This window comes from Leucoraja erinacea, unplaced genomic scaffold, assembly GCF_028641065.1.
Source record: "Leucoraja erinacea ecotype New England unplaced genomic scaffold, Leri_hhj_1 Leri_1619S, whole genome shotgun sequence".
Lineage (NCBI taxonomy): Eukaryota > Metazoa > Chordata > Chondrichthyes > Rajiformes > Rajidae > Leucoraja > Leucoraja erinaceus.
Genome location: NW_026575912.1, coordinates 11,229 through 24,371, shown reverse-complemented (window position 1 = coordinate 24,371; position 13,143 = coordinate 11,229). Strand labels below are relative to the sequence as shown.

General features: G+C 58.9%; 2 protein-coding genes across 2 annotated transcripts; one reads left to right on the top strand and one right to left on the bottom strand.

The window, feature by feature from the left end:
* Positions 1-1,270: 1,270 nt before the first annotated feature.
* On the top strand, positions 1,271-2,030 carry LOC129716031 (erythroblast NAD(P)(+)--arginine ADP-ribosyltransferase-like). The gene has a single exon (XM_055665904.1). It carries the CDS (start codon positions 1,283-1,285, stop codon positions 2,012-2,014), a length of 732 nt encoding a protein of 243 aa, XP_055521879.1. The 5' UTR covers positions 1,271-1,282; the 3' UTR covers positions 2,015-2,030.
* Positions 2,031-6,979: 4,949 nt separating this feature from the next.
* Positions 6,980-12,611, bottom strand: LOC129716030 (reticulon-4 receptor-like; the record flags this gene model as incomplete). The annotated part of the gene is made up of 2 exons (XM_055665903.1): positions 6,980-8,079; positions 12,573-12,611. Coding segments are annotated over 2 exons (1,068 nt in total), but the record flags the coding sequence as incomplete, so codon positions are not given.
* Positions 12,612-13,143: the final 532 nt, after the last annotated feature.

Here is a 13,143-nt window from a genome sequence, read left to right as displayed (position 1 = left end):
TCTCTCCTCCTTCCCCCTCTCTCTCCTCTCCCCTTTCTCTCTCCCCCCTCCTCTCCTCGCCTCTCTCTCTCTCCCCCTCGTCCCCTCTCCCTCTCTCCTCTCCTCTCCTCTCTCCCCTCCTCTCTCTCCTCCGCTCCCTCTCTCCTCCTTTTCTCTCTCTCCTCTCCCTCTCTTCCCTCCTCTCCTCTCTCTCTCCCCTCTCTCCCCCTCCGTCTCTCCCTCTCTCCCCCTCTCTCCCTCTCCGTCTCTCTAAATCCTCTCTTCATTCCCCCTCCCCATCCCTCTCTCTCCTCTCTCTCTCCCCTCTCTCTCTCCCCCTCCCTCTCTCCCTCCCCCTCTCTCTCCTCCCTCTCTCCCCCTCCCTCTCTCTCTCTCCCCTCCCTCTCCTTCTCCCCTCTCTCTCCCCTCTCTCTCTCTCCCTCAAGCACCCCTCTCTCTCACCCCTCTCCTCTCTCTCCATCTCTCAACCCCCCCTCCTCTCAATCTCTCTCCCTCTCTCTCTCCCATTTCCCTCTCCCTCTCTCCCTCTCTCCCTCTCCCTCTCTCTCCCTCTCCATCTCTCTCTACCCCCCTCTCCCTCTCTCTCCCCCCCTCCCTCCCTCTCCCTCCCCCTCCTGTCCCTCTCCTACTCTCTCCTCCTCCTCTCTCTCTCTCTCCTCCCCCTCTCTCCACTCTCTTCCCCTCTCTTCTCTCTCCCTTCTCTCTCCCCCCTCTCCCACCTCTCTCCTCTCTCCCCTCCCTCATCCTCTACCCCCCTCTCCCCTCTCCTCTCCTCTCCCCCTCTCCCTCCCCAATCTCTCTCCTCTCCTCTCTCTCTCCCCCTCCTCTCTCCCCTTCTCTCCCTCCCCTCCCCCCTCTCTCTCCCCTCTCCCTCCCTCTCTCCCTCCCCCCCTCTCTCTCCTCCCCCTCTCTTTCCTCCTCTCTCTCCTTTACACTCGGGTTCCCCCTCCACCTTCTAATCTTCTCTCCCTCTCCTCCCCCTCTCTCTCTCCCTCTCTCTCTCTCTCTCTCTCCTCTCTCTCTCTCCCCCTCTCTCCCCTCTCCCTCTCCCCCCTCTCCCTCTCCTCTCCTCTCTCTCTCCCCTCTCCCTCTCTCTCTGCCCCTCTCTCCTCTCCTCTATCCCTTATCTCTCTCCCCTTCTCTCCCTCTCTCCTCCTCTCTCTCCCTCTCTCCCCTCTCCTCTCCCCCTGTGTGTCTCTCCTCTCCTCTCTCTCCCCTCTCTCTCTCTCCTCTCTCTCCCCTCTCGCCCCCCTCTCCTCTCATCTCCCCACTGGGTCAGGAGATGTCCGTCGACCCGTCTCTGTCCCAGGCCTGGGCCCGGGCCGGGCGAGAGTGGGCTGCCATGAGAGAGGAAGGCCGGGGTGGGCCGAAAGGCCTGAGGGAAGAGGAGGCCTTGTCAGTTGTGGCCTACACCTCCGAGTTCCCCCCTCCTCCGTCCGGGCCTATCTACCTCCGCCTCAACCGGGCCTCGCGCCTGTGCCTGGGGGCCGGGCCTAGCCGACAGGCTTCGGAGGCCTGCGGCAGGCTGCGAGCCTTGGGCCTACTGCTCTCCTCGGCCTTGCGGAGCCTGAGGAGGGCCGGGGAGGGGCCTGGGGTCTCCCAGGTGGTTTATCGAGGGGCAAGGGGCATTTTCTGGGCCTCCACGGGGAGGAGAGTGGAGTTTGGGAGTTTCACCTCAGCCTCGGGCCTACTGGAAGTGGCTGAGGCCTTCGCTGGGGCCCAGGGAGGGGCCGGGACCGTTTTCCACATCCGGACGGCCCTCGGGGCCTCCGTCGAGGGTCTCTCCCCCTTCCCCGGAGAGAAGGAGGTTCTTATTCCCCCCTGCGAGGCTTTTAGGGTCGACAAGGCCCGCAGGTCAAGGGTCATGGGTCGCGAACGGGTTGACCTCTACCTGACGTCCCTGGGGTCAGGGGTCGGGTCAAACGCCAGGGGGTCGGGTCAGAGGGGAGGGGGTCAAGGGGGAAAATATCTGAACCCCCTCATAGTCCTGATGTGGGTGTCAGTGTGGAACTGAGGTCAAATATGGGGGAGAGAGGGATGAAGGGGGGGATTGGGGCAGAGAGAGGGGAGAGAGAGAGAGAGAGAGAGAGGGAGAGAGAGAGAGGGAGAGAGGGAGAGGGAGAGAGAGAGGGGGAGAGAGGGGGAGAGAGAGGGGAGAGAGAGGGGGAGGGAGAGAGGGAGAGAGAGAGAGAGAGAGAGGGGGAGAGAGAGGGGGAGAGAGAGGGAGAGAGAGAGGGGGGAGAGAGAGAGAGGGAGAGAGGGAGAGAGAGAGAGAGAGAGGGAGAGAGAGGGAGAGAGAGGGGAGAGAGAGGGAGAGAGAGAGAGAGGGGAGAGAGAGAGAGAGAGAGAGAGAGAGAGAGAGAGAGAGGGGGGGAGAGAGAGAGGGGGAGAGAGAGGGAGTGAGAGAGAGAGAGAGGTGGGGAGAGGAGAGGGGAGAGGGAGGGAGATAGAGGGAGAGGGAGGGGGAGAGAGGGAGAGGAGGGGGGGAGAGAGAGAGAGAGAGGGGGAGAGAGGGAGAGAGAGGGGTGAGAGAGAGAGGGTAGGGGGAGAGGGGGAGGTATGTATTAACATCCTGCTGTGTCAATAAAATATCTAATTTAATGGTTTAAAGAGTCATTAATTATTATCATCATCTATCTATCTATCTATCTATCCATCCATCTATCCATACACGTACATATAAATACACAAATGTACAATCATACAAACTGAATTGAAGGTTCACCAGACTGATTCCTGGGATGTCAGGACTTTCATATGAAGAAAGACTGGATAGACTCGGCTTGTACTCTCTAGAATTTAGAAGATTGAGGGGGGATCTTATAGAAACTTACAAAATTCTTAAGGGGTTGGACAGGCTAGATGCAGGAAGATTGTTCCCGATGTTGGGGAAGTCCAGGACAAGGGGACTCAGCCCCCTGCTGTACTCACTCTATACTCATGAGTGCTCAGCCCCCTGCTGTACTCACTCTATACTCATGACTGCTCAGCCCCCTGCTGTACTCACTCTATACTCATGACTGCTCAGCCCCCTGCTGTACTCACTCTATACTCATGACTGCTCAGCCCCCTGCTGTACTCACTCTATACTCATGACTGCTCAGCCCCCTGCTGTACTCACTCTATACTCATGAATGCTCAGCCCCCTGCTGTACTCACTCTATACTCATGAGTGCTCAGCCCCCTGCTGTACTCACTCTATACTCATGAATGCTCAGCCCCCTGCTGTACTCACTCTATACTCATGAATGCTCAGCCCCCTGCTGTACTCACTCTATACTCATGATACAACACTAAACATCCACCACAGTGAGTTCTCCAAACACCTCCTCACTGTGTTGGAGGCAACAATATTAGGTCTGCAGTCTCTTCTCTTCTCCGTCTGCGTTGAGACGATTCCCCACCGGGCGATGGTACAGACAGTCCCGTGGATCAACGCACCCCGTGAACGGGCCGGTTCAAACACCGCGGGCTGGAGTGGTCAAAGCTGCCGCACTCCTGTCCAGCGGGAGGCAGCTACTGGACCGTGGCTCAACTCCGGACTCTGGACAACGCCGCCAGAACGTTGTCCCAGCCACCGGACCGGATCGCCCTCACGGGAGTTCCGTTCCATCCCGGACTGGGCCACTCCAGTGGGAATGTCGTTCCATCCCGGGCTGGGCCACTCCACCGTTCCATCCCGGGCTGGGCCACTCCACCGTTCCATCCCGGACTGGGCCGTTCCATCCCGGACTGGGCCGTTCCACCGTTCCATCCCGGACTGGGCCGTTCCATGCCGGGCTGGGTCCCTCCACCGTTCCATCCCGGGCTGGGCCGTTCCATCCCGGGCTGGGCCGTTCCATCCCGGGCTGGGCCGTTCCATCCCGGGCTGGGCCGTGGGCTGGGCCGTTCCATCCCGGGCTGGGCCGTTCCATCCCGGACTGGGCCGTTCCATCCCGGACTGGGCCGTTCCATCCCGGGCTGGGCCACTCCACCGTTCCATCCCGGACTGGGCCGTTCCATCCCGGACTGGGCCGTTCCACCGTTTCCATCCCCGGACTGGGGGCGTTCCATGCCGGGCTGGGTCACTCCACCGTTCCATCCGGTGCTGGGCCGTTCCATCCCGGGCTGGGCCCGTTCCATCCCGGGCTGGGCCTTTCCATCACGGGCTGGGCCGTTCCATCCCGGGCTGGGCCGTTCCATCCCGGGCTGGGCAGTTCCATCCCCGCAGGCTGGGCCGTTCCATCCCGGCTGGGCCGTTCCATCCCGGACTGGGCCGTTCCATCCGGACTGGGCCGTTCCATCCCGGGACTGGGCGTTCCATCCCCCGGACTGGGCCCACTCCACCGTTCCATCCCGGGCTGGGCCGTTCCATCCCGGACTGGGCCGTTCCATCCCGGACTGGGCCCGTTCCATCCCGGACTGGGCCGTTCCATCCCGGACTGGGCCGCTCCAACCGTTCCATCCCGGATGGGCCGTTTCCATCCCGGGCTGGGCCGTTCCATCCCGGACTGGGCCGTTCCATCCCGGGCTGGGCCGCTCCACCGTTCCATCCCGGACTGGGCCGTTCCATCCCGGACTGGGCCGTTCCATCCCGGACTGGGCCGTTCCATCCCGGGCCGGCGGGCCGTTCCATCCCGGACTGGGCCGTTCCATCCCGGACTGGGCCGCTCCACCGTTCCATCCCGGGCTGGGCCGTTCCATCCCGGACTGGGCCGTTCCATCCCGGACTGGGCCGCTCCACCGTTCCATCCCAGGCTGGCCGTTCCATCCCAGGCTGGGCCACTCCACCGTTCCATCCCCAGGCTGGGCCACTCCACCGTTCCATCCCAGGCTGGGCCACTCCAGTGGGAGTCCCGTTCCATCCCGGACTGGGCCACTCCACCGTTCCATCCCGGGCTGGGCCGGGAGCGAGCCCAGGACGAGTCCTGTCAGCTGCCTCCAGAGTCCCGAGGTCGCTGGTCCCGCTAGGCCTCAGCATAGACGGAGGCAAAGAAGGGGGATACGACAACAAGGTTGTATTCCCCCGAAGGGAGTGACAGCAAACCCCCGTCTCACCCCCCCACCCCCCTCCCCCACATAAACACAGGCACATATAGACACACGTGCACACGTACACACATCCATGTATCTCCCTCTGTCTCCCCCTCCCCTCCCCTCCCTCCCCCCCCCATACAAACAATATATACACATACATACATGCATACATAGAGACACACATACATATAGACACACACATACATGTCTCTCTCCCCCTCCCCCTCCCCACATAAACAACAGCCTAAAAAAACCAGAAACATAACTAGACAAAACGGAAAACAACACAAAAAAGTAAAAGACAAACGGAACGGCAGCGAGCCGTCACTCCAGGCAACATACACACAATATATACACATACATACATGTACATACATATAGAACACATACATACATATAGACACACGTACACATGTACACACATCCATGTATCTCTCTGTCTCTCTCCTCTCTCTCGCTCTCTCTCTCTCCCTCTCTCTCTCTCTCTCTCTCTCTCTCTCTCTCTCTCTCTCTCCTCTCTCTCTCTCCCCCTCCCCCTCTCTCTCTCTCTCTCTCTCTCTCTCTCTCTCTCGCTCCGTCTCTCTCTCTCTCTCTCTCTCTCTTTCTCTCACTCTCTCTCCCCCATTCCCTTTCCCTCTCTCTCTCTCTCTCTCTCTCTCTCTCTCTCTCTCTCTCTCCCTCTCCCTCTCTCTCCCTCCCTCCCTCTCCCCCCCTCCCCCTCTCTCCCCCCCCCCCCCCCCCCCCCCCCTCTCCGCTCCGATGCCTCTAACAAAGTTCGACACCAACACATGAATTATTCAGCAACGAACATCATTTATTCAACATCAGATGAACTGGTGACGGAGAGAGAGTAGAGTAGAGAGTCACAGTGGGATTAGAGACTCACAGTGGGATTAGAGAGACACACACAGACCAGGGGGGAGGCAGCAGACAGTTTCTCTCTGTGTGGGGATGTGGGGATGGGGTGGAATGGGAGGGGTGATGAGGAGGTGTCGGGATGGGGGTGGAGAGAGAGTCACAGTGGGTTTAGAGAGACACAGAACATTAGAGGCAGCAGCCGCGTTTCTCTCTCTGTGTGGGGGGATGGGGGGAATGGGAGCGGTGATGGGAGGTGTCGGGAGATGGGGGGGGGAGAGAGAGAGTCACAGTGGGATTAGAGAGACACACAGATCATTAGAGGCAGCAGCCACATTTCTCTCTGTGAGGGGGGGGGGAGAGTCACAGTGAGATTAGAGACTCACACAGATCATTAGAGGCAGCAGCCACATTTCTCTCTGTGTGGGGGGTGATGGGGTGGGGGGGGGGAGAGAGGCCCAGTGGGATTAGAGAGACACACAGACCATTAGAGGCAGCAGCCACGTTTCTCTCTGGGGGGGGGGGGTGGGGGAATGGGAGGGGTGATGGGGGGGGGGGCGGGATGGGGGTGGGGGGGGGTAGAGAGTCACAGTGGGATTAGAGAGACACAGTGGGATTAGAGAGACACAGTGGGATTAGAGAGTCACAGTTGGATTAGAGAGTCACAGTTTCTCTTCGATTAGAGAGAGGACACAGTGAGATTAGAGAGACACAGACCATTAGAGGCAGCAGCCACATTTCTCTCTGTGTGTGGGATTAGAGAGACACAGTGGGATTAGAGAGACATAGTGAGATTAGAGAGTCACAGTGGGATTAGAGAGTCACAGTGAGATTAGAGAGTCACAGTGAGATTAGAGAGTCACAGTGGGATTAGAGAGTCACAGTGGGATTAGAGACACACACAGATCATTAGAGGCAGCAGCCACATTTCTCTCTGTGTGGGGGGATGGGGGAATGGGAGGGGTGATGGGGAGGTGTCGGGATGGGGAGGGGGAATAGAGAGGGGGGGGGAGAGAGAGTCACAGTGGGATTAGAGACACACAGACCATTAGAGGCAGCGGCCATGTTTCTCTCGGGGAGGGGATGGGGAGGAATGGGAGCGGTGATGGGGAGGTGTCGGGAAGGGGAGGGGAATAGAGAGTCACAGTGGGATTAGAGAGTCACAGTGAGATTAGAGAGTCACAGTGGGATTAGAGAGACACAGACCATTAGAGGCAGCAGCCACATTTCCCTCTCTCCCCCCCACACCCCCTCCTGTCCACTGGATCCATTCAGGCCTTGGGCCCAGCGACCCGGAGAAGCCTGAGGCCTACTCCAGAAGGCCCCATCGTCCCCCCACTGTGTCCGGGCCCCCGGGCAGGCTCCGAACTCGGCCTGCTCCAGCCCCCGCAGGTCCCGGCCTTGTAGAGAGGGCGGTTGGAGGCAGGAGACGGGAGTACTGGCCCCTCTGTAGTTCCTGAACCATCCACGTAGGCCCAGGGCCTGGCAGTCGCAGAGCCAGGGGTTGGAGTTGAGTCGCAGGTAGAGGAGGGAGCGGAGGGGAGAGAGGGAAACTCCCGGGAGAGTCTGGAGCCGGTTCTCGAACAGGAAGAGGGTGGAGAGGGCCGAGAGGCCGCTGAAGGCCTCAGGCTTCACCAGGCCCAGCCCGTTGCCGTGGAGAAGGAGCCTCCTGAGGCCCAGGGCCCCTTCGAAGGCCCAACCGGGCAGAGTCTCGATCCGGTTCCCGTACAGGAAGAGATCAGACAAGTTCCCCAGGCCTCGGAACGTGCCGGAAGGTAGGCCCGGAAGCCTGTTGTCGTGGAGGTAGAGGTAGCGGAGGGAGACTAGGCCGGAGAAGAGGCCTGGAGGTAGTTGGAGGAGGCCGCAGCCTCCCAGGTGCAGCGAGCGGAGGCTGACCAGGCCTCGGAACGTTCCGGGGCCTAACGTTAGTAGGCCGGGATTGTGGCCTAGATCCAGGTCTTGCAGCCACGCTAGGCCCGACAGGCCCGACTCGTGCAGGAGGCTGAGGTTGTTGGAGTGGAGGGCTAGTACGGTGAGGAGAGGGGGGAAAGGCCTCAGGCCCACCTCCTCGATCTTGTTGCCCTGTAGGAGGAGGCGAGAAGAGGAGGGAGGGAGAGGAGAGGGGAGGGTGGAGAGGCCTAGAGACTGGCAGCTCACAGTCAGCGGGGAGAGGTAGCAAGTACAGGGAGAAGGGCATGGGGAGAGAGGGAAGGAGAGAGGGAGGGAGAGAGGAGAGAGAGAGAGGGAGAGAGGGAAGGAGAGATAGAGAAGGAGATGGGAGAGAGAGGGAGGGATAGGAGAGAGAGAGGGGAAAGTTTATAAAGTTCACGATAGTTTGAGAATAGTTTTAAATTAGTTTCAAAATAGTTTGGGAATAGTTTAAGTTTTAGAGAGAGAGAGAGAGGGGAGGGGAGGAGAGGAGAGGAGAGGAGAGGAGAGGGGGGAGGGAGAGAGGAGAGGAGGGGAGAGAGGAGGGAGGAGAGAGGAGAGGGACGGAGGAGAGGGAGAGAGGAGGGAGAGAGAGGGGGGGAAAGTTCTTAAAGAATTAGGGGAAATAGTTTTAAGAGTTAAGAAATAGTTTGGGAATAGTTTAAGTTTTAGAAGAGAGAGAGAGAAGGAGGGAGGGAGGGAGGAAAGAAGGAGAAGAGGAGAGGAGGGGAAGAGAGAGGAGAGGGAAAGGAGGAGAGGAGAGAGAAGAGAGGAGAGGGAGAGGGAGAAAGGGGAGGGGGGGAGAGAGAGGAGAGGGAGAAAGGGGGAGTGAGAGGAGAGGGAAGGGGAGAGAGAAGGGGAGAGGGAGAAGAGGAGAAAGAGGGAAGGGGAGAGAGGGGGGAGAGAGAGAAGGGGAGAGAGGAGGGAAGAGGAGAGGAGAGAGAGGAGGGAGAGAGAGGAGAGGAGGGAGGAAGAGAGGGAGAGAGAGGGAGGATGGAGAGTGAGAGGGCGTGAGAGAGAGGAAGAAGAGATAGATGGAGAGAGGCAGGGGGGGAGAGGGAGAGGGAGAGAGCGAGAGAGAGATAGAGAGAGGGTGGAATAGTTTAAGTTTTAGAGAGAGAGAGAGAGAGAGAGGGGGAGGGAGGGAGGGGGTGAGAGGGGAGAGGGAGGGGAGAAAAAGGAGAGGCAGAGGAGAGGAGAGTGGGAGAGGGAAGGGTGGGGAGGGGGAAGAGGATGAGGGAGGAGAGGGAGAGGAGAGGGGAGGAGAGGAGTTGAGAGGAGAGGAGAGAGGGAGGAGGAGAGGAGAGGGAGGAGAGGGGAAGGCGAGGGAGAGAGAGAGTGAGAGAGTGAAGGGGGGAGAGAGAGAGGGGAGAGAGGGAGAGAGACAGAGGGAGAGAGAGAAAGAGAGAGAGGGAGAGAGGGGGAGAGAGAGACAGAGAGAGAGAGAGAGAGAGAGAGAGAGAGAGAGAGAGGGAGAGAGAGAGAGAGAGAGAGAGAGAGATAGTGCGAGAGAGAGAGAGAGAGAGTGAGCGTGGGAGGGAGAGAGAGAGAGCGAGAGAGGGGGAGGGAAAGCGAGAGATGGAGAGGGAGAGGGGGAGAGAGAGGGGGAGAGGAGAGGAGAGGAGGGGGGAGGGGAGGGGGAGAGGAGAGGGGGAGGAGAGGGGAGGAGAGAGAGGAGAGGAGGGAGGGAAGGAGAGAAGGAAAAAAGGAAAGAGGGAGTACGAAGTTGAGAAAAGAGAGGAATTAGGGAGGGGTGAGTTTGGGAATAAGTTTAAGTTTAGAGAAGAGAGAGAGAGAGAGAGAGGGAGGGGAGAGGGGGAGGAGACGAGAGAGGGAGGGGAGAGAGAGGGGAGAGGGGGGGGGGGGAGAGAGGGGGGGGAGAGGGAGAGAGGGGGAGGGGGGAGAGAGGGGGTGAGAGGTGAGGGAGGAGAGGGAGGAGAGGGGAGGAGAAAAGAGGAGACGGGGGAGAGAAGAGGGGAGGAGACGGAGGGAGAGGGAGAAGGGAGAGAGAGGGAGGGGAGCGTGAGAAGAGGGCGGAGAGGGGAGGGGAGAGAGTGGGGAGAGGAGAGGGGGAGGGGAGAGAGGGGAGGAGGAGAGAGGGGGGGAAGAGAGGGGGGAGAGAGAGGGGGAGAGGGGGAGAGAGAGAGGGAGGAGAAAAGGGGAGAATAGAAACACGTAGGAGAGGAGGGGAATAGTGGTAACAGGGTTCGGAGACGAGGGGAGCGGAGAGGAGGGGAGAGAGCCCACCAGCGAGGGAGCAGAGAAAGGGGGAACTGGAGGGGGGAAGGAGAGGGAGGAGGAGAGGAGAGGGGGAGGGAGGAGAGGAGAGGGAGAGGAGAGGGAGAAAGGGAGAGGAGGGGGGCTAGAGAGGCCCCAGGGAGAGGAAGGAGGGAGAGAAGGGGAGGGGAAGAGAAGGAGAGTGGGGGAGGAGGAGAGGGGAGGACTCCTCTCTCTGTGTGGGGGGAGGGGAGAGACTGGGGAAAAGAGGTCCCCCCTCTGAGAGGTGTCTCTCGCCTTTCTCTCTCTCGGCCCATGGGAGAGGATTCTCTAGACTGTGTCTCTCTCTCTCTGATGCAGGAGAGGAGGGCAGGATCTGGGGGAAGGGGTAGGAATAGGAGAGGAGAGTTGAGGAGGAGGGAGCAAAGAGGAAAGGGGCAGTTGTACAGGGCCCTGGTGAGGACCACACATGGAGAGGAGTGGGAGTTTGGAGAGGAGAAAGGAGGAGGAGGACAGGAGCTAGAGTGAAGGGGAGAAGAGCGGGAGGTTCGGGAGGTGGATGGGGGGATGGCGGGAATGTCATAGGGAGGGAGAATGGGGATGGGGCGGAGGGCTTGGAGAGGTAGTGGAGAGTTAGAAAGATAAGAGGGGAATCTCATTGAGAGGATAAGAGTGAGAGATTGTTAAGGGGGATAAAGAGGGGACTCGAGGGAGGAAAAGTTGGTCGAGGGAGGGGGAGGGAGACAGAAAGGAGAGGGTGGTACTAACACAGAGACAGGGGGGATGGGAGGGGGAAGGAGACACACAGACACAGACAAAGGAAAAGGAGAGGAAGGGAGAGAAGAACACACAAGAAGGAGAGGAATGGAAAGACATAGAAACAGGGAGAGGAAGGAGGAAACAATCCAGAATGGGAGAACACACACAGACCAGAGGAGACAGGGGAGGAGAAAGTCAGAGGAGAGACAACTTGGGGGGGGTGACCCCACAAACATTGACCCCACAAGACAAACACACACGAGACCACACAACAGACAGACAGAGACACACACAGGACCCACACAGGAGAACAGAACACACAGCAGACACCACACACCAAAAACAGGGGGGGGACAGACACAGAAAGACACCACGACAGTGGGAAACACAGAGGGCAGAGGGATCACACACACAAAGTACACACTAGACACACACACATCGACACACACACACCAGTACACACACACAGAGAGGAACACACACAACACAACACAACACACACACACTCAGGGGAAAGACAAACACAACACAACACATACACACACAACACACAGGAGGAGGACACACACACAACACAGGCCAGACACACAGAGGCACACACACACAACCACCGACACAGGAGAAGGGACACACACACACACACACACACACACCACACACACAGGTCACACCACAAGTACACACAGGAGTGGCCACACACGATACACACACCACACACACACACCTACACACAACACATGACACACCAACAGGGACACACACACACATGGAGGGGGGTATACAGACACATTACACACACACACACACACACACACAGTACACACACACACACACACATACACACACACACACACACCCACTGGGATATAGGGACGTACACATGGACAACACACATACACAGCACACAACCCACTGCCAACACACACTCACATAGGGGAGGACGGGCACACACACACACCGTAACACACACACACACACACACACAACACACACAGACACAACACACCCCACACACACACACGGACACAGCACACACACACAGCCACACAAACACACACAAGCACACACACACACACACGGACCACACAGGATACACACACGGAGGACACACGACACACACACGACACACACACGGTACACACACACACACCCACGTACACACACACACACACACACACACAGGGAACAAACACACCACACACACACAACACACACGTACACACACAGTGACTCACACACAGGTACACAGCACACACACACACACACACACACACACACACACCACACACACACAATCAGAGGATGAAAAAGGAGAGGTGGAGGGTGGAATATGAGTGGGGGGCTAGTGCAGGTGAGGGGGAACATGTGGGAGGAGAGTACACCCAACACATCACACACCAAGGACTGGGGCCAGAGAGTGGTGAATACGTGTGGAAGAGTCAGGATGCCACAGAAAATGTAGTTGAGGCACACACCAGTTCATTGGCACATATTTAAGGCAGGGAGAGAGTTGGAAAGGCCCTTGGCCCAAAGGGAAAAGGGGGTAGGGAGAGAAGAGAAAAAGGGAGGGGGAGGACACAAGTGGGAAAGAGAGAGGAGATGATGGATAGGGAGCTAGGGAATGGGGCAGGGGGCTCGAAGGGCGAGAGTGGGGGGACACGGGAAAAAGGGGGACTCTTCTCTCTGAGGCGACTAAACCCTCTCCCTCTCTATCTTTCTCAAGGGAATGGTCTCTCAAACCAGGAGAGGGGATCGGGAGACAGAGGTTTTGGAGAAGGACAGTCAGGGCTCGTCACCCTCGAGGGGGGTGTGACCAAGAGGAGGGGAGTGAGGGAAAGGGAGAGGGAGGGACTCTGGAGAAAGGGGAGAGGAGGGAGAGAGGAAAGAGAGAGAGAATGAGAGGGGGAGGAGATGAGGGGGGGAGGAGAGGGGAGGAGGGGAGGAGAGAGGGAGAGAAGAGGAGGAGGGGAGAAGAGGATGGGGGAGGAGAGGGGGGAGATGAGGGGAGGATGGAGTGAGAATGAGAAAGAGGAGAAAGAGAGGGGGGAGAGGAGAGGAGAGAAGGGAAGAGGAGAGAGAGGAGGAGAGGGGGAGGAGAGAAGGGGAGGACAGAGGGGGAGGGAGAGGAGGGGGAGAGGGGAGGACAGAGAGACGAGGAGAGAGAGGGGAGGATGTAGGGGAGAGGGAGAGAGAAGGGGAGGAGAGAGGGGGAAGAGAGAGGGGAGAGAGAGGGGGAGAGAACTGAGAGGGAGAGGGAGAGGGGGAGAGAGAGAGGGAGAGAGAGAGGGCGAGAGAGAGACTGATACAGGGGAGACCCCGAGAGAGGGGAGAGAGAGGGGTGAGAGGAGAGAGAGAGAGGAGAGAGGG

Excerpts from the sequence above, each read along its gene's own strand:
- LOC129716031 (XM_055665904.1), top strand. The coding sequence starts at position 1,283 with ATGTCCGTCGACCCGTCTCTGTCCCAGGCCTGGGCCCGGGCCGGGCGA.